We start from the raw sequence: 23,055 nt of genomic DNA on the forward strand, positions 1-23,055 counted from the left end.
CCCGCTTTAAAAAAATTACAATTAACTGAAGCATACAGAATGCTCACCATCCACCCCATAGTGTAGCTTACTCTGCCCTCTCCATCTCTACTGCTCGGACTATTACAGTAGCACCTTCCTGTTCTCCCTGCCTCGGCCTCTTCAAAGAGAGATTAGATTAATAGATCACACCGTTCTCTCACTATCTCAGGGGCTTTTTAGCAGGAAAATGACCCAGTTTGAGCTGCTACAAGGTAATATTTCTAGGAATTGGCAGAAAATTGAATTTGAATCAACATTTTACTCATAGGTATCCCTAAACTAACTGCTTAATAAGTCATATCAATTTCTCAGCTGAGAAATTTTACACACTGTGTGGCAGAGAGCAGACCTCTCTGTTCTTCATTTTCTCTTTCTGTAAAATGAAGAATCATACCGAAACTGAAGAGTTGTTGTGAGAACTACAGGCCAAAACGTTAGCACACAGGAGTTGCTTGATAATAATCATGATCAAAAGCCATCTAATTCTGATGGCCTCACTTTTTTCAGAAGAAAGACGTTCCAAGCAAAAGGAACAAGAGAAGCAAAATTGCTTCTACAGATGTAGAAAATCACAATGATACATGTCTGATAGAGGGTTTGAAACTTTGTGGGAAACAGTATTCTATTTACATAGCTATCTTTTATATTAAAAATAGCTACTTAAAAAGTATCAGGGTTGTCGCAACAAAATAGATGTTTCAACAACCTTTAGAGACACTAATATTTATGAAATAATTCAAAACTTTCAACTCCTTAGCTTAGAACACAAGACCCTTCATAATCTGGTCTCTACCTTTTATTTCCAGGGCTCCTTTCTTGCCATTCCTCACCCATAACATGACCATATATATCATGTACTTCATCCACAATGGAAATCTCACCATCCTTTGAACATAATTAGATCTCTTCCATGATTCTGTCTCCAATCAGACTACTATTCCTGCCTGGAATACTTAATATCTACTTTGTCTGGAAAATTTCCTTCTCATCCTATAGACCCTGTGAAAAATATCATATTTTCTGTGAAAAATTCCCATATACATTGCCATCCCCACATGCCCCAACCCTAAGAGGAGTTAGTCAATTTCTCATCAGTCTATCTATCTATCTATTATCTATGATAAATGGTTTTTATTGTATGGAAATGTGATAGAGACTTAGGGTTTACTACTTCTTCTGAACACACAGAGAATTATACTTCCCTGAACTCATGCATTCAGACTGGGCTGTACAGCTATTTCTAGCCAATGGCTTGTAAGCAAACATAATGTGTGTGGCTTTCAGGTCAAATAATTTCAGCAAGAGACCCTCAAGTGCTGGATCCTGATGTTTAAGCAGTGGTTTTTACCTTGCTGGAGTTAGTGTCATTCTGAGATCCGAGTGAAAAATATGGTTCTGCTTCCTCCAAAAGATGCACGTACACACATATACACATACTTGCATACAGATTCAGGGCATGCATGGACCCCTCTGAAGCCTTTCAATGAAACAAAAAACCAAACTGGTTTTCAAAGATGAGTGGGCATCAGAATCAACTAACGGGGGAGCATTATAAAACAGATCACCGGTCCACTCCCAGACTTGCTGATTCAGTAAGTCTGGGGGCGGGTGGAAGATTTTCATTTCTAACAGCTTCCTAGGTGATGATGATCCTGCTGGTCTGAGGATCACACTTCTAGAACCTCTGCCCTAAGCTACATGAAACTGAGTTCACAGGAAGTAATGTTAAGAAGCTATTTTTAGGAATACCCCCCGTCATTCTAGTGTCACTCATGTGGGAGTAACTCCTCAGGAAGAAAGGAAAAGAAAGTCATTTAAAACTCATGAAGAAGATTTTGCATGGTGTTAGCTTCAGGATCCTGTGTAGGAGGAAATCAAAGTGCTTCTGTGGTTGCCTGATCTTTGTAAAAATGCCAAGTTCGTATTCAAAGAGAAGACCTTAAAGAAAACCATAATTGCATTGAAAAGTACTTATTTTAGGGAAAAATATCACTTTTTCTTTGTATATCATACAACTGTTACTCCTTCTGTATGAGCCACTGCACGACCCCCCCCCCCCCATCTCCAATACAGCCTTCCTCACAGCTGCCATCTGACTTGCTTCCTTTTCTCAGAACTCCCACTGGGCTGATTCATGCAAAGTAGAATTGTCATGGAGCACCCCAGAGACCTGCATCACCCCTCTTTACATCCCCAGAGCCTAAAGAGGCAACTGGCTTCTAATTACTCCTTCTGAGTTATTGTGGCCTGAGACATCAAATTACCAAGTCTTCATTTACCACAGTGGAAAGGAAAGCAATCTTCTTGGTATCATTTAAAAAATTACAGGTTAGGCTGGTAATACATGAAGGAGATAAAGACTTATTCAAAGGAGAAATATGTTTGTCAAAAACATAAGGACTGGGACCATTCAGCTTAGGGACAAAGCAGCTATGCCCCAATAAGCCTTTAGAAGATCACTCAGTACAGGACAGTAGAGTTGAGTGATTTACATTTTTAATGATCACAGGAAAAAAAGAACGCAAGAGACAAAAGATCATATATTCAAATGATTTTCTTATAGCAAAATTAAATAATAATATAAAAATTGCTGGTACTCAAAGGACAAGTATTATGCCCAAAAACATTTTGCTGCAGAACTGAAAAAACAAAAAAAACAAAAACCCTCTTTTGAACAGCACATTATTCAATGATACTGAACACATAAGGTTTTCTAAAAATTGTTAGAGTAGGCTATATTCATTTTTTCAGCTGAGCTTTCAGTTAGCATATTCTACGAAATGCCAAATCCATAGGATGCCTAGGAGGAAAAAAAGGGTTTAAAGCCAAATAAATTCTGGACACTCTCAATGTAAAGGCTCTGAAAAGTCCTGCAGTTGATAAACCACCTTAACTCTATTTAGAATTTCCCAGATGTATTTACTAGTAAAGCCTTTGCTGCAAAATATCCCAGCAGTAGTGCCCTAAGATCCAGACTTTGATAAATGCTCTGTTGGAGGCATCACCCCAGTCTGGTCTCAACCACTGATGTCAACTGCAGGGAAAAGGAAAAGCTTCAATTAGTCACAATCACTTTGTTCTTGCTCTCTTTTGCCAGGCAGAAACCGGGCTCCAGTCAAAAGTATAGGCCTACGAAGCAGAGCTGTGCTTTTTAGTTCAATGCAGCTGGGGACAGGAGATAGCAAACAGCCACACCTCAGCAGCTGAGCGGAGTGCGAGCCAGCTGCAGCTCTTCAGGTATGCCTGTCTTTCTGACTCTTAAGTTCTGGATCTTCATGACTGTGACCTGATACCATGTAGCAATATCAGAAGTTCCCATAGCCTTGAGGCAACCTCTCAGAAGGGGAACACACTGATGATTGATATACTCAGGTGACCTCTTAGATGGCCATCATCCTAGATCGCTCTCTTTTGTTCAGATATGTGATGACCCCCCCAGAATACATTGGTATGGAGTAAAACCTTAGTTCCTTCTGTACACACACGTAAGATAAACTAAATTTAAAAATTATGGACTTAATACCAGGTATGTATCTATAAGCACACAGTGAAGTAGAAAATGAGGCAATTATCTGAATAATGATCACTACTCACACCTTAATTTAATCCTTTTGTAAATTATCTACAATTAATATACAATTGACAGAGGCCACTGGGGGAGTAGAAAGAACATGGGCTCTTTCACACATGGATGCGCTGCTTGACGTGTTTCTCCTCATTTGCTACCTACAATGGGTTTTTGAAAGTGAACTGACACACAGTTGGCATTCAATAAATAAAAATGTGGCTTTTATAGTACCATTTTTTGCAGCAAGATTTTAATGGGCAATAAAGAAAGTAATATTCCTGTTGCTTAATATTTCAAAAATATTAAACATGTACACAGTTCCTAGAAAGGACGTTGATTAACCCTTTCTGGAAGAAGAAATCTACCAGTTAATAGCTGGATGACCATGGGCAATTTATGGAACATCTATGTGCCTCAGTTTCTTTGTCCATAAAGTAGAGACTATCAAAATTCCCACCCAATGAAGTTGTTTTGAGGATAAAATGAGTTAGAAAATGTGAAGTTTTTAGAAGAGTGACTAGAACATGAAGTAATCAATCTTCCCTATTATTAATATTTATTTTTTATTTTTATATCTATAAACCACATAAACCCTTCCATCCTTCAAGTCTAATCACCCCCGTGCAATCTGGTATGACTGTTCTTTGATCCTCTCTAAGCACTCTCCTCCCTAATTACCTACATACAGTGTTGACCCAATAATCTTACAGTTAATTATAAGATTATAACCTGTATCAGAATGCTACTGGTTGTTTCACGTATGTTGATTTTTGTCTCCAGCTTGGTGTTTTAAAGTCCCTAGGGGTGAATTCTCTGGACACTTCGTATCACCTAACTTAGTGCTAAGACCACAGCAGGCTTATTTTTGTGGCTATAATAAGTATAACATGGCAATCCTTGTGAAGAGTTGTTTTTTTTAATAGTTTTCTAGTTTTTCTCCTCTTCATTATCACCCAGGTGACCTTCACTTGGATTAGAATTGAGGTCCCTGGCTCTCCATGCACTGTGCATTGCTTCAAGCATGGCTCCAAGTTTGTTTTATCTGTTCCATGGCCGGTCACAGCTTCCATTAGGAAGGTGCTTGTCACTGAAAAGATACTAATCAGGGCCAGGGGTGGCTTAGAGGAGAGACCCTGTCGTTACTTTGAGGTCTGTTAGAATAATTCCCTGAGATGTCTTGTTTCAGTTCCAGAGCTGAAGTGGATAATATCACATAGGCCTGTTGTGTCAGCCCAGATAGGCAGAGGGTGATCAATGGACTTTGCGTTCACGCCTGAGCTTAGTGCGATGAATGCTATTCTGACATCATTTTGTGAAATTATATTTTTGAAATGTTTATCACCAAAACTGAGGAGGAACATTTGCCTTCCTCGAGAAGTCCCCCAAATATATCCAATTTAACTTACAGTTAAACAGCTCCAGGCTTATGTATGCATGGCTGGATTTGAAGGGGAGCAGGAAACTTGCAGAGGGTCTGATGGGATACATTTCTCATCTGATTTAACATTTGCAACTGTGTGTTAATATCCCCTGTAAGGCCCTTTCTGGGGAACCCAGAATATCCCCTCTATTAGATGTTGGGAAATGTTCTTATCCTCTCCATCCTGTGTCCTGACTATACCAATCTTATTCCATATCCATTCCATACCCAGGTGGTGTCTGTCCCTGGTCTCTCTGTCCATTTGAAGGTGGCAATCTTGTGCCAAGCAACTGAGCTCCCCTGAGTCCCCAGACCACAGCCCCATGTACTTCACACCACTGCTAGTTAGATGCATAAAGCTATTTAAACAGCGACATGGCCAGGTGGTGTCTGCCTTTGGGAAGTCTCTTAGATAGTTCATTACTTGGATGAAAACCAAACCTAAAGTTCTTTGGCAACAAATATCAATTTTGAAGTTAATGAGAGATCATTTAAATATTATCAAGGAAAGTTGGGGCAGGAGCTGTTTCAATGAAAATACTTTATGCATGGGTGGGTATTATTGTTTGGCAAAGAGAAAATCCAATGAGTGTTCCGAGATTGGTGTGTATGCCTCTGTCTCTGAAACTTTCTTAGCTTGAAATACTCTGGTCCACAAAGATGCTTTCACCACCCTGGCATATCTCTGCTCTGGAACAGAGAAAAAGCACATTTGAGCCTTTTTGCTTAAAGACTTTTTATGCGAACTCCTTTCAGATTAGACCAGTTCACATAATCATGCTTTCCTTTTTGCTCTGCCTGTCAGGATATTCATAAACGTCTTTGTTAACTCTCATGGTTAGTATATTTTCTGTATTTTTCAAATATTTTTATTTTAATAACCCTACTGAATGTGTGTTCTTTGTATATACTAATTACTTTCGAGCAGCAGAGGATAAATGAATGAATGAAAGAACAAATATAATTAGTTAAACATCTACTTACCACCGTTTCTCATACCCTTTATTCCCCACGCCTTCCTTTCCTTTTCTACTCTGGATTCATATCATCAAAAATGCAGGGAAGGTAATTGCATCAGTGGATAGCCAGGTGATACTATTGTTAAGGCTAAGATGCTATCAGATTACCTGTCAAGAACCTGCCACCTTGACATCCTGCCCCTGGTCTAGCAGGAGGGCCCAAAGACACAGCCCTTGAGTCCCTCGGATAAAGCAATTCCCCAATGCTCTTGATTCAGACAGAATATAGCAACTCTGTCTGGGTCTCAGTTATACTCCCTCGTTCTCTCTTTGCCTTGTCTCATTGACCTGTAGCTGCTGTGCTTAACAGCTCCTCTGTCTGTGGCTCATCACAGGTCTCCTCCTTTCCAGACAGCTCTACAGTGTTGACATACTAAAAGCAGAAAGAAGATTTGGGATCAAAGGCACCTGGATTACAGCCTTACTGGCTGTGGAATTGGGACAAGTTATCTTAATCCCTGGGACCTTACTTCCCACATCTTTAAAATGGTGACAGTGAAAGGGCTTCCCTCCTAAGACAGTTGTGAGAACTAAATTATGTAATGCATGAAGTTCCCTGGCACATAGTGTAGGTGCTCAGTTCATGATAATAGCTCACATGTATCGAGCACTTAAAAACACAAGTGCTGAATGTTTTTTTCCTACGTTAGCCTATTTAATCCTCACAATTACTCCACAGCAATTTATGAGGTCGGCACTTCTGTAAATTGCTCAGCGCCTGGCAGAAAGTAAGCTCTCAATAAATGTTGGCTCTTATTAGTATCACCGTTGCTGTCTTCATTTGACAGATGAGAGATTTAGGCAAAGGGAAGTTAAATGTTGACTATTATCATCTACTACTTGCTAGGATATTGGCATATAGGAACACTTATGTTACAAAAAATTCCACCAGGAAATATTATTTTAATCATTGTACACTGAGGAAACTAAGGTTTAGAGAGAGAGGTTAAATAGTTTGCCAAATGTGGCTCAGCTAGAAAGCGGCCCAGCTGGGATTTGAATCCCAACAATCCTATAAGTATATACTGGAAATCTGCCTCTCCTGTATCACACTGTTACCGGCTAAGGTTTCATAATCCTCCACCCCCGGCAGTGAGGTTTGTCACAGGGAGCATCTCCAGCTTCTAGCCCTTTTTTTTTTTTTTTGTGGTACGCGGGCCTCTCACTGTTGTGGCCTCTCCCGTTGCGGAGCACGGGCTCCGGACGTGCAGGCTCAGTGGCCATGGCCCATGGGCCCAGCCGCTCCGCGGCATGTGGGATCCTCCCGGACCGGGGCACAAACCCATGTCCCCTGCATCGGCTGGTGGACTCTCAACTACTGCGCCACCAGGGAAGCCCCCTCTAGCCCTTTTTTTAATCTCCACTCCTATAAGAACTAGACACTGGGCAATGACAGCAGAACCCAAATCATTCTTAGACCATTTCAATCAGCCCTGATGCTTCAATCAATAAAAAGTGAACTCTCCTTCCCAAGAGATTCCAGTGGAACATTCTCTGGTTGTTTTATGTTGCTCTGCAAGTTCATGTCAGTTGCAGCAGCTGCTCTGACAAGTAAATACTCACTGGGCTGTTTACAGTGACCAGAAAACAGACTCCAGAGTCTGGGAACCTGCCTCACACAACCAGGTCCCTTTAGAGGACGCAATAATGGGAGGCCAAGAGGTGCCGCGTCCCATAGGAAGAGCTGTATGTTATCCCCGAGTCCGTCAACAAAATGGCTTTTACCAGGATTTGAAAATTTTGTTTGATAACAATAATGACAAAATTGCATGAACAATACAATTTAATTCAATACAAATCTACAGGAGATACAAAAAGACCTCAGCTGTACTGCAGGCTATAAGGAACTGATGACGACAACAAACTTAATCTGATAAATTCCATACAACACGTGCAAACACATGGCTATGAGAACACAGGAGAGGTAGGCCTTTTTTTTTTTTTTACTATTAGAGAAATATGACAGTGGTTCTCTATGTTAATTGACTATTCTTTCTAATCACTTGTAGACCTTAACAAAATGACCTCAATCTATCCCATAGCAGACTAACTGAATCAGATTCTCCAGGTGTGTGACGCCCCATTATAAGTATTTTTTTTTTTTTTTGCTGTACACAGGCCTCTCACTGTTGTGGCCTCTCCCGTTGCGGAGCAACAGGCTCCGGACGCGCAGGCTCAGCGGCCATGGCTCACGGGCCCAGCCGCTCCGCGGCCTGTGGGATCTTCCCGGACCGGGGCACGAACCCGTGTCCCCTGCATCGGCAGGCGGACTCTCAACCACTGCGCCACCAGGGAAGCCCTATAAGTATTTTTAAAAAGCTACTCACATGAATCTACTGTGAAACACATTTGAGAATCACTAGTTTAGGGTGTAAAACTTCATCAGGATTTTGACAAGTGGAAATGGGGATAGAGGGATGGTCAGGGAAAAGCATACAAGCAAAGGAGTAAAGAGTGCAGGGTTTGGGAAGAGTGGAAGAAATATTTGCGGAGGCTTGAGAATTCACGTGGGAGATGAGAGCGAGCAGAGGAAAATAAAGATTCAAAGGCAGAAGCAAGATCACGGAGACAGATTGACATCCAAAGGAATTTGGCTCTCATTTTCAAAATATGTAAAATCCTGCTCTTTAGACATGGCATTGTTGATTATACATTAGTTTTCATTTCTAAATGACCCAGATAACTGTGCCCAGATAAAAAGGAACTGCTCACAGCTTCTATGCGAAAACTGAGAGTCACTGAACTCCCACCACTGCATCCAAACACAAAGTGCACCGGACCCCACAGTAATAAGGCATCCCTGTCATCTTCGTCTACAAATTCCAGCTAGCAAACCTGTGTGTGCCCATCTCTCCTGGACTTATAAATATATGCAAGCAAATGGGAGAGAAAGAGGGAGATAGAGGAGACTCTGATAAACTTCTCAAGAAGCGCAATTCCGTCTGTCTCTGCAATACCTAGACTAGTCATTTCTTCAATTATATGATCTACTTTAGCAGAAAGAGGCAACAGTAAATCTTGCAAGGTTGCTGTTCTTTATGATGTTAGTAATGTTCGACGTTTCCAGTAACTGATGAAGTCAGTAGAGCAGGTGTTAACCTCATCTAACAAAAAATGGCTTGGAGTATCAGGTGACTGTTGCCCTAAAAGCCTGTAATTGCCATATTTTAGATTCCAACATATGCCATCCCTGCTATTGTCTGGGGAAAAAGCATAGCTGAGTGCATGTTGCTAAAACACTTAAAAGAGGTTTTTAAATGATTGTTTTAGATGCTGCTATTTCTTTTAAATGTAAGCATTAGTAGCTGATGTTATTTAGGGCTTATTTTATGTGCTAATTTTCAGTGCCATTAAGATAGGTTATGATTCAAAATATTTCAAGTTATAAATCCTTCAACAACAGAGATCTTATCTTCTTTATACTCATATTCCCAGAAGACTTAACCCAGTACTGGTGTAATGGTTGTTCTTAATAAATATTATGTTTCTGAAACGAAAGACTCACATGACTTTGTGATATTTAGCATCTTACATTACTCACTGCAATCTACACAACTAGTTGTGTCAAACCAAATACAAAATAAATTTGACCTGATACAGTTTTATCATCTATTCCTTCAATCATTTGACATATATGCATTGATGCCTAATTTGTGCCTACATTGTGTATACATGATGAAATGTGTGTACAGTGGTGAAACACAGACAAGGTCTCTGCCCTCAGGGAATCTGTACATTTGTGGCAGGAGACAATTACACATATGTATATGCACAATAAATTTGTAAACAAAGAAAATGCTATAAAAGATATAAAAGAGAGTGATATAATGAAGCAACTACCCCAGATAAAATAGTCAGGGAGAGTCTCCTCAAACAAGTGGCATTCGAGCTAAGAATTAAATGAAAAAATAAGTCTACAAATAACAAATTCTCAGGCTTCCCTGGTGGCGCAGTGGTTGAGAATCTGCCTGCTAATGCAGGGAACATGGGTTCGAGCCCTGGTCTGGGAGGATCCCACATGCTGTGGAGCAACTAGGCCCGTGAGCCACAACTACTGAGCCTGCGCGTCTGGAACCTGTGCTCCGCAACAAGAGAGGCCACGATAGTGAGAGGCCCGTGCACCGCGATGAAGAGTGGCCCCCGCTTGCCACAACTAGAGAAAGCCCTTGCACAGAAACGAAGACGCAACAGAGCAAAAATAAATTAATTAATTAAGAGTTAGGACTTCAAGATATTCATAAAAAAAAAGAAAAACAAATTCTGGAGAGGGTGTGGAGAAAAAGGAACCCTCCTACATTGTTGGTGGGAATGTAAATTGGTGCAGACACTGTGGAAACAGTATGGAGGTTCCTTAAAAAACTAAAAGTAGAGTTACCATATGATCCAGCAATCCCACTCCTGGGTATATACCTGGAAAAATGAAAACTCTAATTCAAAAAGACACATGCACCCCAATGTTCAGAGCAGCACTATTTGTAATAGCCAAGACATGGAAGCAACCCAAGTGCTCATCAACAAATGATTGACTTCAGAAGATGTGTGGTGTGTGTGTGTGTGTGTGTATACACACATATACACATACACACACACACACACCACACACATACACATACACACAGAGTGGAATATTACTCAGACATGAAAAGAAAGAAATGTTGCCATTTGCAGCAACATGAATAGACATAGAGAATATTATACTAAGTGAAATAAGTCAGAGAAAGACAAATACTATATGATATCACTTATATGTGGAATCTAAAAAACAATACAAATGAGTCTATATACAAAACAGAAACAGACTCACAGACATAGAAAACAAACTTATGGTTACCAAAGAGAAAGGAAGGGAGGAAGGGACAAATAGGAGTATGGGATTAACAGATACAAACGACTATACACAAAATAGATAACAAGGATTTGCTGTATAGCACAGGGAACTATACCCAATATCTTGTAATAACCTTTAATGGAATATAATCTGCAAAGAAAAAGAAAACAAATCACTATGCTGTACACATGAAACTAACACAGTATTGTAAATCAACTATACTTCAAAAAAAAAAGACAACCATGCAAGGAAACAGGTGTTGAGTGTTCCAGACGGAGAGAACGTCAAAGCCAAAGGCCCTGAAACTGGGTGAGTTCACTGTCATGTTCAAGGCATGAAAAGATCAGAAAGGCTAACATATATAAGAGATAAGCCCAATAAGTGGGCAGGGACAATGTCACCTAAAGCCTGGAGGAAGACCATGCAAAGAAGTTAGAAATTTATTTACATTCAATGGGAAGGCGTTAGAAGGATGTAACAAGAAAGTGACATGATCAGATTTATACATCTATTACACCAAGAAATATTCTGAACCAACAGTGCTCTCAACTACCAAAAATAACCTAAATGATGGTCAGATTTCTGTTCTTAGTAAGACCCATATACAAAGCTATTTTTAAAGGTGAGGAAATGAAAGCGAATTCAGAAAATATGTTACTACTAAAAACAACCCTAGTTCCTTGCCAAGGAATCCAGTTCACCGACATTTTCCTGGGTAGAGCAGGAAGCAGTTCATGGATGAAGAAAGTGCATCCCTGGGGAGGGCACGTCACTCAGCATGGCAGAGAGAAATCAGCAGGTGAGGTGACCATGACGTCTGTCGTTCTAACAGGGACAGTTATGACAGTGACAGGGCACAACTGATAATTACAGCAGAACAAAAGGTATAAAGTGGGACTTTCCCCAGCATCTGGGACATAGAGTCACCCTTGACCTAGGCTTGAGTCTCGACTTGTACCAAACAAGCTACGTGGCTGGAAGCAAGGTGTCACTCTTTCTGAGATTGCATTTCTTTATTGGACACATGAACTGTGGTTGCATCTTCCCATTTACTGCACACCAACTACCAAAGGGTCTCGCTGGAGAGACAGAAGAATAAACCTCATTTCATGTTCACAGGCTAGTCCAAGAGCAAATAAACTGAATGGTAGTGCAACAAGTGAAGCTACAGAAACATATGCCGGGTTAAAAGCTCTAGAGCTAGAGAGGAGAGAAGCGAAAACTCCCATGAAGACATCAAAGAATGCTTCATGGGGTCCCAGTGAAACATGAGCTGAAGTTAGGAAAATGAACAAAAATTCACATGTGAATCAACATGATCAAGGAGAAGAGCTCCTTGACTCAGAACTCTGTTCCATTCCAGTCAGAGGGGTCGGCCCATGCAAAGGCACAGAAGTGTGCGACACCACGGCAGGTCCAGGCAGTTATCAAATTGGATCAACTACGTCATGTTTAAGGTCTTTTATGCACAAAAAAGCTAAGAGTCACCTATTTATTGATGTTAAGTACTGTTTTTAAAAATGAAATTTTTATCTTTAGCCCCAAAATGTAACATCGCATATGTCAATATTCTATATTTCTATCCAGCAACAGCCATTTGATCTATCCCTATTCACATAACATCTACTTACTCTGAGTTGTGCACATACAGAAGTTCCTGGCCACGTGTAAAGGAAGTATGTGAAGACCCAGGATAGATGCAGACCTCTCCCTGAGGTTGCAAATCATCGTTTTAACAATAAAAGAAACACGGATAGACGTGGGGCAGAGGGCTGAATATGCAGGATCATGAACATTTCCATTTTATAGATGAGACAAATGACGTAGAGTTTAGTTAAGACCTTGCAACCTACTTAGTAACGGCAGAGCTGGAATTTGACTTCAGGGAGTCTGGCTCAAGGGTCTATGCCTCTAACAACTACACTGCGTGCCTCTCAACAGTAATGCTGACATTGCAATGGACAATTCATGCCACGTGCCTATTGTCCCCCAGTTTATCTCTGCTTCAGAGCAATCTTAGGGGAAAAGTTGTAAAAAACACTGACGGGTTCTCAGGAGCAACCTTTAGAAAAAATAAGATGCAGATATGCAGAGAGCAAAGTCAAATTTCCATTTTTGAATTCAGCATTCTGAACTTTGAGAACCCATGGTCAGAATGCTTGCCCTCTGGGTCTGTCCAAATCAGCATTAAGAATTCAGCTGAGTCCACAGGACGTGAAATAACTGGATTGGCCAAAGTTCTCATGGAAATGATTACATTTTTTTTTTTTTTTGCGGTACGCGGGCCTCTCACTGCCGTGGCCTCTCCCGCTGCGGAGCACAGGCTCCGGACGCGGCTCACGGGCCCAGCTGCTCCGCAGCACGTGGGATCTTCCCGGACCGGGGCACGAACCCGTGTCCCCTGCACTGGCAGGCGGACTCTCAACTACTGCGCCACCAGGGAAGCCCCTGAAATGATTACATTTTTGATCAGTTGTTTGGATTTTGTGAAAGGTATAAGGTCTTGAAGGGGAAGAACTCCATCTGTTAACTTCCTCTGTTCAGCAGTTAACAGAACTGCAAGCAGAAAAGTGATTAAAGGAGACCTTGCAAAGATGACAGCAGTGGTAATAGCAACGATAATAAGGTTAATTTGACTCTATCATATTTGTGCATCAATCCAAAGCTTATAATCCTTAAATATTATGGTATCCCATTTAAATCTAATAATATATGTGCATTATTATCCACATTTTTTATGTATTCACAGGAGAAGGCTCAGAGAGGTACAGTGACTTTTGTAGTACAAGAGCCGAGATTTAAACTAAACTTTCTAAGTCCCTCAATATTTCCTTTTCTCCCACAGCTGTATCTTAAACTGTGAAAAATTCCAGCAAGTCATGGTTTCCTTCAGAAAGAACTAAAAGCCACAGACTACAGACCCAGGCTTTGTCCTCTGACTGCCCCAGTTTCTGTATAATAGTTCTAAAACCCTGCACTGCCTAATCCCTGCCCTGATCCCTGAATTGCAGAGGGAGGAAATTTGAAAACTGATGAGTTTAACCAGTGAGGGGTCATATCTTAACACTGGGAGCTGAACAGACTACCAAAGCAGGCTGCCCCTCCTGCAAAGGTCCAGATGGATGGAGGGCATGGCTGAAAGCTGCTTACCAATACAGGACTCCCCGGACAGTGAATAGGTCCCATCGTCATGGAAACCGCTTCTGCACTCACAGTGGTACCACCCTGGCAGGTTAACGCAGCGGGAATGGTTGTGGCACTCAATGATCCCCTCTGTACATTCATCAATATCTGCCTCAGAGAAAAACACAAGCCCACCAGGACATTAATTTCTTTTGACACTAACCTTTCAATAAACACCTAAAACATGCTCATGTCAACATATCAATTAAAACTGGTTAGTCACCTAAAAGAAAGTTACAGGAAAAACTGTATCCCATCTTTTTTTTCTAGAATCCAAACAAACAAACTGAAAGCTTCGTTCTTTGGGTGCTTTCTCATAAATTGAACGATGAATGGGAACTGATGGTCATGAAGACATTCCTAACGGCACATGCTGTGTTAGTTTCTGAATCACCAGAAACTAAATTGAGGATGTTTGGCACAGTTTTGTTATTCAGAGTATATGACTCTTCTCTGCTTCAATGATTTCAGTATAGTAATCCCAGATATTATTTGGTATTCTCTGAAACTACCTGTGAACAAATAAGTTCAGGAAACTCTAGGTTAAATAGTGTTACACTAATGTTTTATAGATTTCAGTCTCAGAGACTTATCATCTTTATATGCCCTGCAAAACTTAGCAGAATCATAATATGCACTGTTTCCCAAATTTATTTGGCAGAGAAATGCTTTTTCTTTGGATAATATCTTGTGAAACTAAGTTTTGGGGGAGCACAGTTTGAGAACCACTGTTCTAATTCTTTCTAAAACTGCTGATTCACTTAAGGACTTGATTTGTGATCGTCAATCAGAGCTCCTCATTCTTCAATCGTGCCTGATGAAAAGAAGTTTTCTGGGCTCTATTTGCTCTAGAATCTGGCTTCTTAGAATCAGCAAATGCCTGGATTCTCTAGCCCAAAGGCTTGCCTCTGAGCTGAAGGAAAGATGAGCTGTCAGTCGTCATGCCAGGCTCAGCTCATCTTACAGAATCTCTCCAGGCAATTATTTCTTGGAATATAGCCATTGCAGGAATCCACCCCCCCTAGTCCTCCTAGAAACACCTGAACTACAGCAGTCTTATACAAATAGAAATTTAATTAATACTAAGATATAACACATAATGGATACAACGCACTTCGGAGTCCTGTTCAGCAGTGCCGTGCTGTAGGCGTCAACTACCAGTGTATCTATTATACTGAAAAGTCCCGAGTTGTGCACAAGGCTGTGAACGTAGTTTGAAACCTGCCAGTCTCATCTCATAGCATTCCAGCCAAGTAAAGAGAGGAAAGGTGCAGCTCTTTATTCTGGGCAACTCCATCCTGGCCTTTTTCTGCCAACTGCTATCTTCTTCCTCTCTGGCTGTGTCATTAAGTTCATGCAGTCCTTTGACATACAGCATCCCTCAGCTTTCTAAATGCAATCAGGCCACAGGACCTAGTGCTTCTATAGCACCTTCAGCTATAGCAGTCAGGTTGTGTGTGCATTTATTATAAATCTCCAAACAATAAAATTTCAACAACTATGTTTTCATTTCTGAAATTTTACAGGTGTGTGGTTCAGTGGGACACACCTTGAATCACTAAAATGTTCATAAATTGAAACAGAGAAGTGACTTGAGGCCATGTCTCAGAGAGGGGAAGGACCGGGCCCTAAGTTATGAAGTCAGTTTGGTTATTTCTAAATATAGGTCACCAAGAGGAACAGACATAACTAGAAGACTGATTTTCAGAGATAACTTCTCTATGAGAGGCTGAAAGATAACTCTCTGTAACGAAGCAGCAACAAGTTTTGCCTCAGACATTTATTTCCAAAGCTTCCAGAAAGCTGTCATGATTCCCCACAGACCCTGTGATTTCTAGACTAATGACAATACTTAGGTAACAACCATCTAGCCACAGTTAGTGTCAGGAAACCAGGACATACAAAAACAAAACTTCTCAAATAACCATAGATATCATATGTCCTGGTTGGTTTCATTGTCACCTGCTGCCTCTTTCACTCTCAAAACCAACTCAGTTTGGAGGATAAATTATCTGAACATCTTACAAATAATTCCTCCTGCTCTCAATTCTACAGGAAATCTCTAGGAGGAGTGGGAATACTGAATGATGTGCAAATATATTTTTTTCAATTCACAGATATTTTTATTCCCAAAATGAAATAAGAGAAACTAGTAAAAGCTTCCACGATCCAGCAGGATATGTTATCTGTGTAGCATGGAAGACTCATAGGGAGTGAATACAACCAGTCAAATTATACATCTGCAATTACCCCAGAGACACTGGGGTATTCCTGGCTTATACTGAAAATTAGAAAAGTAGTGGAGGTGTTCCTTGCCTGGGAGCTGCACTGCACACAGCAGATTCTGGGGCTTCACTGGGAATAACCAGGGCTCATCACACAATAGCACCTGCAAACAAGGCTGCACATTTCTATTTCGTGGGCCAGGTCTATAACTGAAGCCAACAGTTTCATTTTATAGGAGACCAGGCTGTACTTGAGAGGTGCTTATATTTTCATCGTGTTCGTAAAACTGGCTATTTCTTCTGTATAGTCGCAGTAGTATTAAAAGCAACAACCACATACCCAAATACAGAAAACACGTGGAGGCTTTTCAGTGATACTTTGGGGACTTTAAAAACTGTTAAATGGCTTGTGGCTGCCTTTGTCCTAAGAGATATGTTTCTCCCAGTCAGCACTTGCTACGGGCAAACAAACAAAACAGATGCTCCAGGAACGGGGTCTCTGTGAGTTCACCATGGAATCCGGCCCCCTTTCTCAAGGAATTCTGATAAATCACAGTGAGCCTGGGTGCATCACATGGTGTCAGACATTGCAAAGGAAACAGACAAATAAAAAAATCATTTTTCCTTCCTATAACAAATCCTAGGATTTTGTTTAAATCTCAGTTTAAATCTCAGCACAGACCTGAAAATGTAGCAGAGGAAACAAGAGATGTTGGAGGATTCTTGACAGTGGAACCTATAGTATTCACTTTTGTATCCAAGTGTCTGCTACATAATGAATCACATGATAGCCCAGGTCAAATAGCTAACATATGGTGAAACCAGGTTCAGAATGAGCTAGAACCCGTACTTGTCACTCTTCTATCACATCATGTCATTGATGAATGGAGAAAGGAAGATTTACACCAAGATAATGTATTTATTCAATTCTCTAAATATTGGCTGAGCTGAAAATACATGTCAAGGATGCTATTTGTATTGTGGCAGTTGCAAAACAGATGCAAAAGTGAAGAAGATGTGATTCCTGAAACCCAGGAGCTCTCAAACAAGAGGAAGAGGTATATAACACACACACTCATCCTTCAAACCCTAACTGATATCACCTACTCCAACTCCTCCAGACATACAGGCCCTCCCTCCCTAATGCCTCACTATGGACACACACATCTATTTAAGCACAGCAGTATCTCCCTATTGTGTCCATCCCTCAAATGCAGACTTTCCAAGAATAGAGACAACATCTTAGGTTTACATTTCTTGGAATAATAAGTGAATGTCAAGCAATATGAAAGTACCCAATACAAGTCTGTGGGAATGAATGAAAGAAAAAATAAATGACAATGGACCGAACATAAGGAACAATGAAAAAGTGCTGTAATAGAGACTCAAAGTACCACAAGAGTTCCTGCTATTTGCAAATCACAAAGATACAATGTCAATTCGCAAAATTAAATATTATGGGGTTAGTTTAATCTTTATATCTTATTTACCTAAAAGACACTTTATAGTGTCTAAAAGACACTATATAGTTTTTAAGACTTTGCTTCTGAGTCTAATCTTTAGAGATTTTAAGGCAACAAAAGACACACAGTTAAAGTTGCCTTCAATCAAGAATCCCACTTGTACTTTGAGTTTTTTATTCAGCATGAAAAACAGAGGACAACCCAAGGTTTTTCCATAGGATGTGTCCTAAACAACACGTTTAACCCTATTTGGAATGTACAGTGAATTTGCTATCAAAAGTCACTGGCAAACACATCCTTGGATTCTTGCAAAATTCTAGTTTCTTGACTTGGATGAATCTCTTCCTTCATCTGATCTCCTCTCTCTCAGATTTGCTATTTGAAAATTTACAAAATAAAGTTGTTCTCAAAGTTTATTTCCAAGGAGATACTTTTGTATTTCATATTAATTGGTTAAAGTTCACAGTGAAATAGTTGATTATATCTTTTCTAGGGATTTGTAGGTTGAGCCATGAGAAAAACTTTTGATGCTTTCATTCATTCAACAGAAGTTTATTGAGCATACTTGTATGAAGGTATATTCCACCCTATGATAAAGAGATGAAAAAGATAAGGTCCCTGTACTCCAGACACTTAGAGTCTGTCAGTGCAACTGGAATGTAAACACATAACCATGGTTGAGAACACTGGCTTTGCACACAAATACGACTTCAAACTCCTGGCCAACAACACAGTGTATTGTTTAGAATTTTCCAAATTTTTGCTTTCTGATCTGTAGATCAGGAATAACAAAATCAAACTTCATAGATGTGATGAACAAAAAACACCCTTAAGCAAAATCTACTGTTTCTCCTATGGTATAGGATATTAACTTTGGACTCTATATTACTGCTTAAAAATAGACAGAAAAAAATTAATATTACCTTGTAACCAGGTCACTGGTTAGGACTGAGAGACGATTTCTGGATCTTTAAAAATGTTCATTTGCATTTTTAAAAATTTATATATTTTTAATTATTTTTTTAGCATCTTTATTGGAGTATAATTGCTTAACAATGGTGTGTTAGTTTCTGCTTTATAACAAAGTGAATCAGCTATACATATACATATATCCCCATATCTCCTCCCTCTTGCGTCTCCCTCCCAGCCTCCCTACCCCACCCCTCTAGGTGGTCACAGAGCACCGAGCTGATCTCCCTGTGCTATGTGGCTGCTTCCCACTAGCTATCTATTTTACATTTGGTAGTGTATATATGTCCATGCTACTCTCTCACGTCGTCCCAGCTTACCCTTCCCCCCCCCCCCCTGCCCCCAATCCCTTTTTCACGCTTTCACTTTTTTTCTTTCCCTCCCCTTAGGTTTTTATAAAGCCTTTTTTTTTTTTTAGAGTCCATATATATGTGTTAACATATGGTATTTGTTTTTGTCTTTCTGACTTACTTCACTCTGTATGACAGACTCTAGGTCCATCCACCTCACTACAAATAACTCAATTTCGTTTCTTTTTTATGGCTGAGTAATATTCCATTGTGTATATATATATGTGTATATATATATATATATATATATATATATATGTGCCACATCTTTAGCCATCCACCTGTTGATGGACACATAGGTTGCCTCCATGTCCTGGCTATTGTAAATAGTGCTGCAATGAACACTGTGGTACATGACTCTTTTTGAATTATGGTATGGAAATGTCTATTTAGGTCTTCTGCCCATTTTTGGATTGGGTTGTTCGTTTTTTTGATATTGAGCTGCATGAGCTGCTTGTAAATTTTGGAGATTAATCCTTTGTCAGTTGCTTCATTTGCAAATATTTTCTCCCATTCGGAGGGTTGTCTTTTCATCTTGTTTATGGTTTCCTTTGCTGTGCAAAAGCTTTGAAGTTTCATTAGGTCCCATTTGTTTATTTTTGTTTTTATTTCCATTTCTCTAGGAGGTGGGTCCAAAAGGATCTTGCTGTGATTTATGTCATAGAGTGTTCTGCCTATGTTTTCCTCTAAGAGTTTTATAGTGTCGGGCCTTACATTAGGTCTTTAATCCATTTTGTGTATGGTGTTAGGGAGTGTTCTTATTTCATTCTTTTACATGTAGCTGTCCAGTTTTCCCAGCACCACTTATTGAAGAGGCTGTCTTTTCTCCATTGTATATTCTTGCCTCCTTTATCAAAATAAGGTGACTATATGTGCATGGGTTTATCTCTGGGCTTTCTATCCTGTTCCATTGAGCTATATTTCTGTTTTTGTGCCAGTACCATACTGTCTTGATGACTGTAGCTTCGTAGTATAGTCTGAAGTCCAGGAGCCTGATTCCCCCAGCTCCGTTTTACTTTCTCAAGATTGCTTTGGCTATTCAGGGTCTTTTGTGTTTCCATACAAATTGGGAAATGTTTTGTTCTAGTTCTGTGAAAAATGCCATTGGTAATTTGACAGGGATTGCACTGAATCTGTAGATTGCTTTGGTAAGTACAGTCATTTTTCACAATGTTGATTCTTCCAATCCAAGAACATGGTATATCTCTCCACTTACCTCAACATAATAAAGGCCATATATGACAAACCCACAGCCAACATTGTTCTCAATGGTGAAAAACTGAAATCATTTCCTCTAAGATCAGGAACAAGACAAGGTTGTCCACCCTCACCACTACTATTCAACATAGTTTTGGAACTTTTAGCCACAGCAGTCAGAGAAGACAAATAAAAGGAATCCAAATCAGAAAAGAAGAAGTAAAGCTGTCACTGTTTGCAGATGACATGATACTATACATAGAGAATCCTAAAGATGCTACTGGAAAACTACTAGAGCTCATCAATGAATTTGGTAAAGTAGCAGGATACAAAATTAATGCACAGAAACCTCTTGCATTCCTATACACTAATGACAAAAAATCTGAAAGAGAAATTAAGGAAACATTCCCATTTACCATTGCAACAAAAAGAATAAAATACCTAGGAATAAACCTACCTAAGGAGACAGAAGACCTATATGCAGAAAACTATAAGACACTGATGTTCATTTGTATTTTGAGACTATTGTAATATTGCAAAACATTCAGTGATAGAATCTATGAATCTATAATATACACACCATAAAACTGGATTCTCTCCTCCCAAAAAACGTTACATGACTTTAAGGAAGTAAAGCAATACCATAAATTGCCACAAGTACAGTGAACACAAACCTGATTATTATCTAATATTTGCTGAGTTCCAGGACTGTACTGAACATAGCATACATCAGAATACTTGAGGGAAACTAAAGAGACAAATAAATGAAAAAGAGAGGTTCTGTGGAAAGGCAAATCAAAACTACATGGAGGTATCACCTCACACTGGTCAGAATGGCCATCATCAAAGAGTCTACAAATAATAAATGTTGGAGACGGTGTGGACAAAAGGGAACCCTCTTGCACTGTTGGTGGGAATGTAAATTGATGCAGCCACTATGGAAGACAGTGTGGCGATCCAGCAATCCCACTCCTGGGCATATATCCAGAGAAAACTTTAATTCGAAAAGATACATGCACCCCAATGCTCATAGCAGCACTACTTACAATAGCCAAGACATGGAAACAACCTAAGTGTCCATCAACAGATGAATGGATAAAGAAGAGGTGGGGTGTGTGTGTGTGTGTGTGTGTGTGTGTGTGTGTGTGTGTATAAAGTGGAACACTACTCAGCCACAAATAAGAATGAAATAACGCCATTTGCAGCAACATGGATGGACCTAGAGATTATCATACTAAGTGAAGTAAGTCAGAGAAAGACAAATATTATATAGTACTACTTATATGTGGAATCTAAAAAAAATGATACAAATGAACTTATTTACAAAACAGAAAGAGACTCACACACGTAGAAGATACACTTATGGTTATCAAAGGGGAAAGGTCAGGGGAGGGATAAACCAGGAGCTTGGGATTAACAGATACAAACTACTATAGATAAAATAGATAAATGACAAGGACCTACTGTATAGCACAGGGAAGTGTATTCATATCTTGTATAACCTATAATGGAAAGGAATCTGTAAAAGAATATATGTGTGTGTGCATGTGCGTGTATACCCACTGAATCACGTTGCGGTACACCAGAAACTAACACAACATAGTAAACCAACTATACTTGAATTAAAAAAAAGAAAAAGAAAGGCTCTGTGGTAAAAACAGTCTAGCTCTTCCATCTTTTCTTCTTGGGCTCCCAAGGGTGTGTCCTGAGCATAGGTCCTTTACAGATGGGTGAGGCCTACATGTCTTTTGCAGATGGGTGAGGCTTTGTGACTAAGCTCTAGCTGTAAAGTTAGAAATAATGTAATTCCAATATGGCCCACAAAAATATCTCAGATGAACCTCCATGCTGTTTCCACCTTCCCACTGGAGGCTAATGTATAAGGAAACTTGGAAGCCACAGGCTGAAAATGGCAGAGCCTTTGTCTGTCTGGCTCCATGCATGACTAAGTGGAGCAGAGCCCTTCTACAGACCTGAAACTGTCAGGGACTCTATGTGAGCAGAGATATGTTTCTATCTTATTGAGCCATTATACGTTTTGGGGCTGCTTTATTGCTACAGCCAGCGTTTCCTAACTGTTTTGATAGACCCCTTTCCACATTAAGGGGAAAGACTGTGCTAAGGTCAGAAGCATGCAGACACAATCTTAAAAAAAAAAAAAAAAGCAAACAAGAAAAAAACAGCACCTATCAAGATTATGCAGGCAGCTACAGGGGAGGTTTTGTGCTGAAAACCGAGAATTGAGACAATGTGCAAATGAGACAAAGCTTTGTAGTCAAATATACCCGAGTTTGAATCCTGGCTCTGTGACTTCCTAGTTCGAAGTCTCTGAGCAGGTTGTTTATCTTTTTTCAGCTTCAGTTTCCTTGGCTCTTAAAGGAGGAGGACATTACCTAGCTCTCATTGTTACCTTAAGGATTGAATGAGAGCAATGTAAAGCTACTCCACCAAACTAGGCAGGCACTCATTAGGTCTGCAATCATTAACATTCTGTAATTTCTAATCCCCACTTGGTCATGGAGGAACTATGTGTCCAGGCCAAGACAGTCCAAGTCTCCAGGCTTCCATTCCTTTCATGTAAAAGGAAAGAACTGTGCTGTAGCACACCTCAGTCTTCTTCCAGCTTTAACTCCCTACAAGATGGCAGATCTGGGCTTTGGGCTGATGTCTTCATCTGCTACTAACCAGCTGAATGGTGTTATCAAGTTTAAGTGATCACATTGTACCTCAGTTTCTTCATTATCTAATTTGCAATAACAAAAATAAATGTTTCGTCTGCCTCACAAACAAAGCTTCAATAAGGTATAAACAA

The 23,055-nt window shown here is 40.0% G+C and overlaps 1 protein-coding gene across 3 annotated transcripts in view; it reads right to left on the bottom strand.

Moving 5' to 3' along the window:
• The window catches only part of NELL1 (neural EGFL like 1), an 867,563-nt gene that overhangs the window by 59,166 nt on the left and 785,342 nt on the right, over positions 1-23,055 (bottom strand). For 2 of the 3 annotated variants that reach the window (XM_027115178.1, XM_027115176.1), the window contains one exon: positions 14,007-14,147. The exons of the other annotated variant lie outside the window; for it this stretch is intronic. In XM_027115178.1, the coding sequence (XP_026970979.1) occupies positions 14,007-14,147 (141 nt within the window). The remainder of the gene's footprint in view (positions 1-14,006; positions 14,148-23,055) is intronic. 3 annotated transcript variants of the gene reach the window in all.

Source organism: Aethalodelphis obliquidens, unplaced genomic scaffold (assembly GCF_003676395.1).
Source record: "Aethalodelphis obliquidens isolate GAN/ISIS:26980383/991018 unplaced genomic scaffold, ASM367639v1 scaffold14, whole genome shotgun sequence".
NCBI classification, from domain to species: Eukaryota; Metazoa; Chordata; class Mammalia; order Artiodactyla; family Delphinidae; genus Aethalodelphis; species Aethalodelphis obliquidens.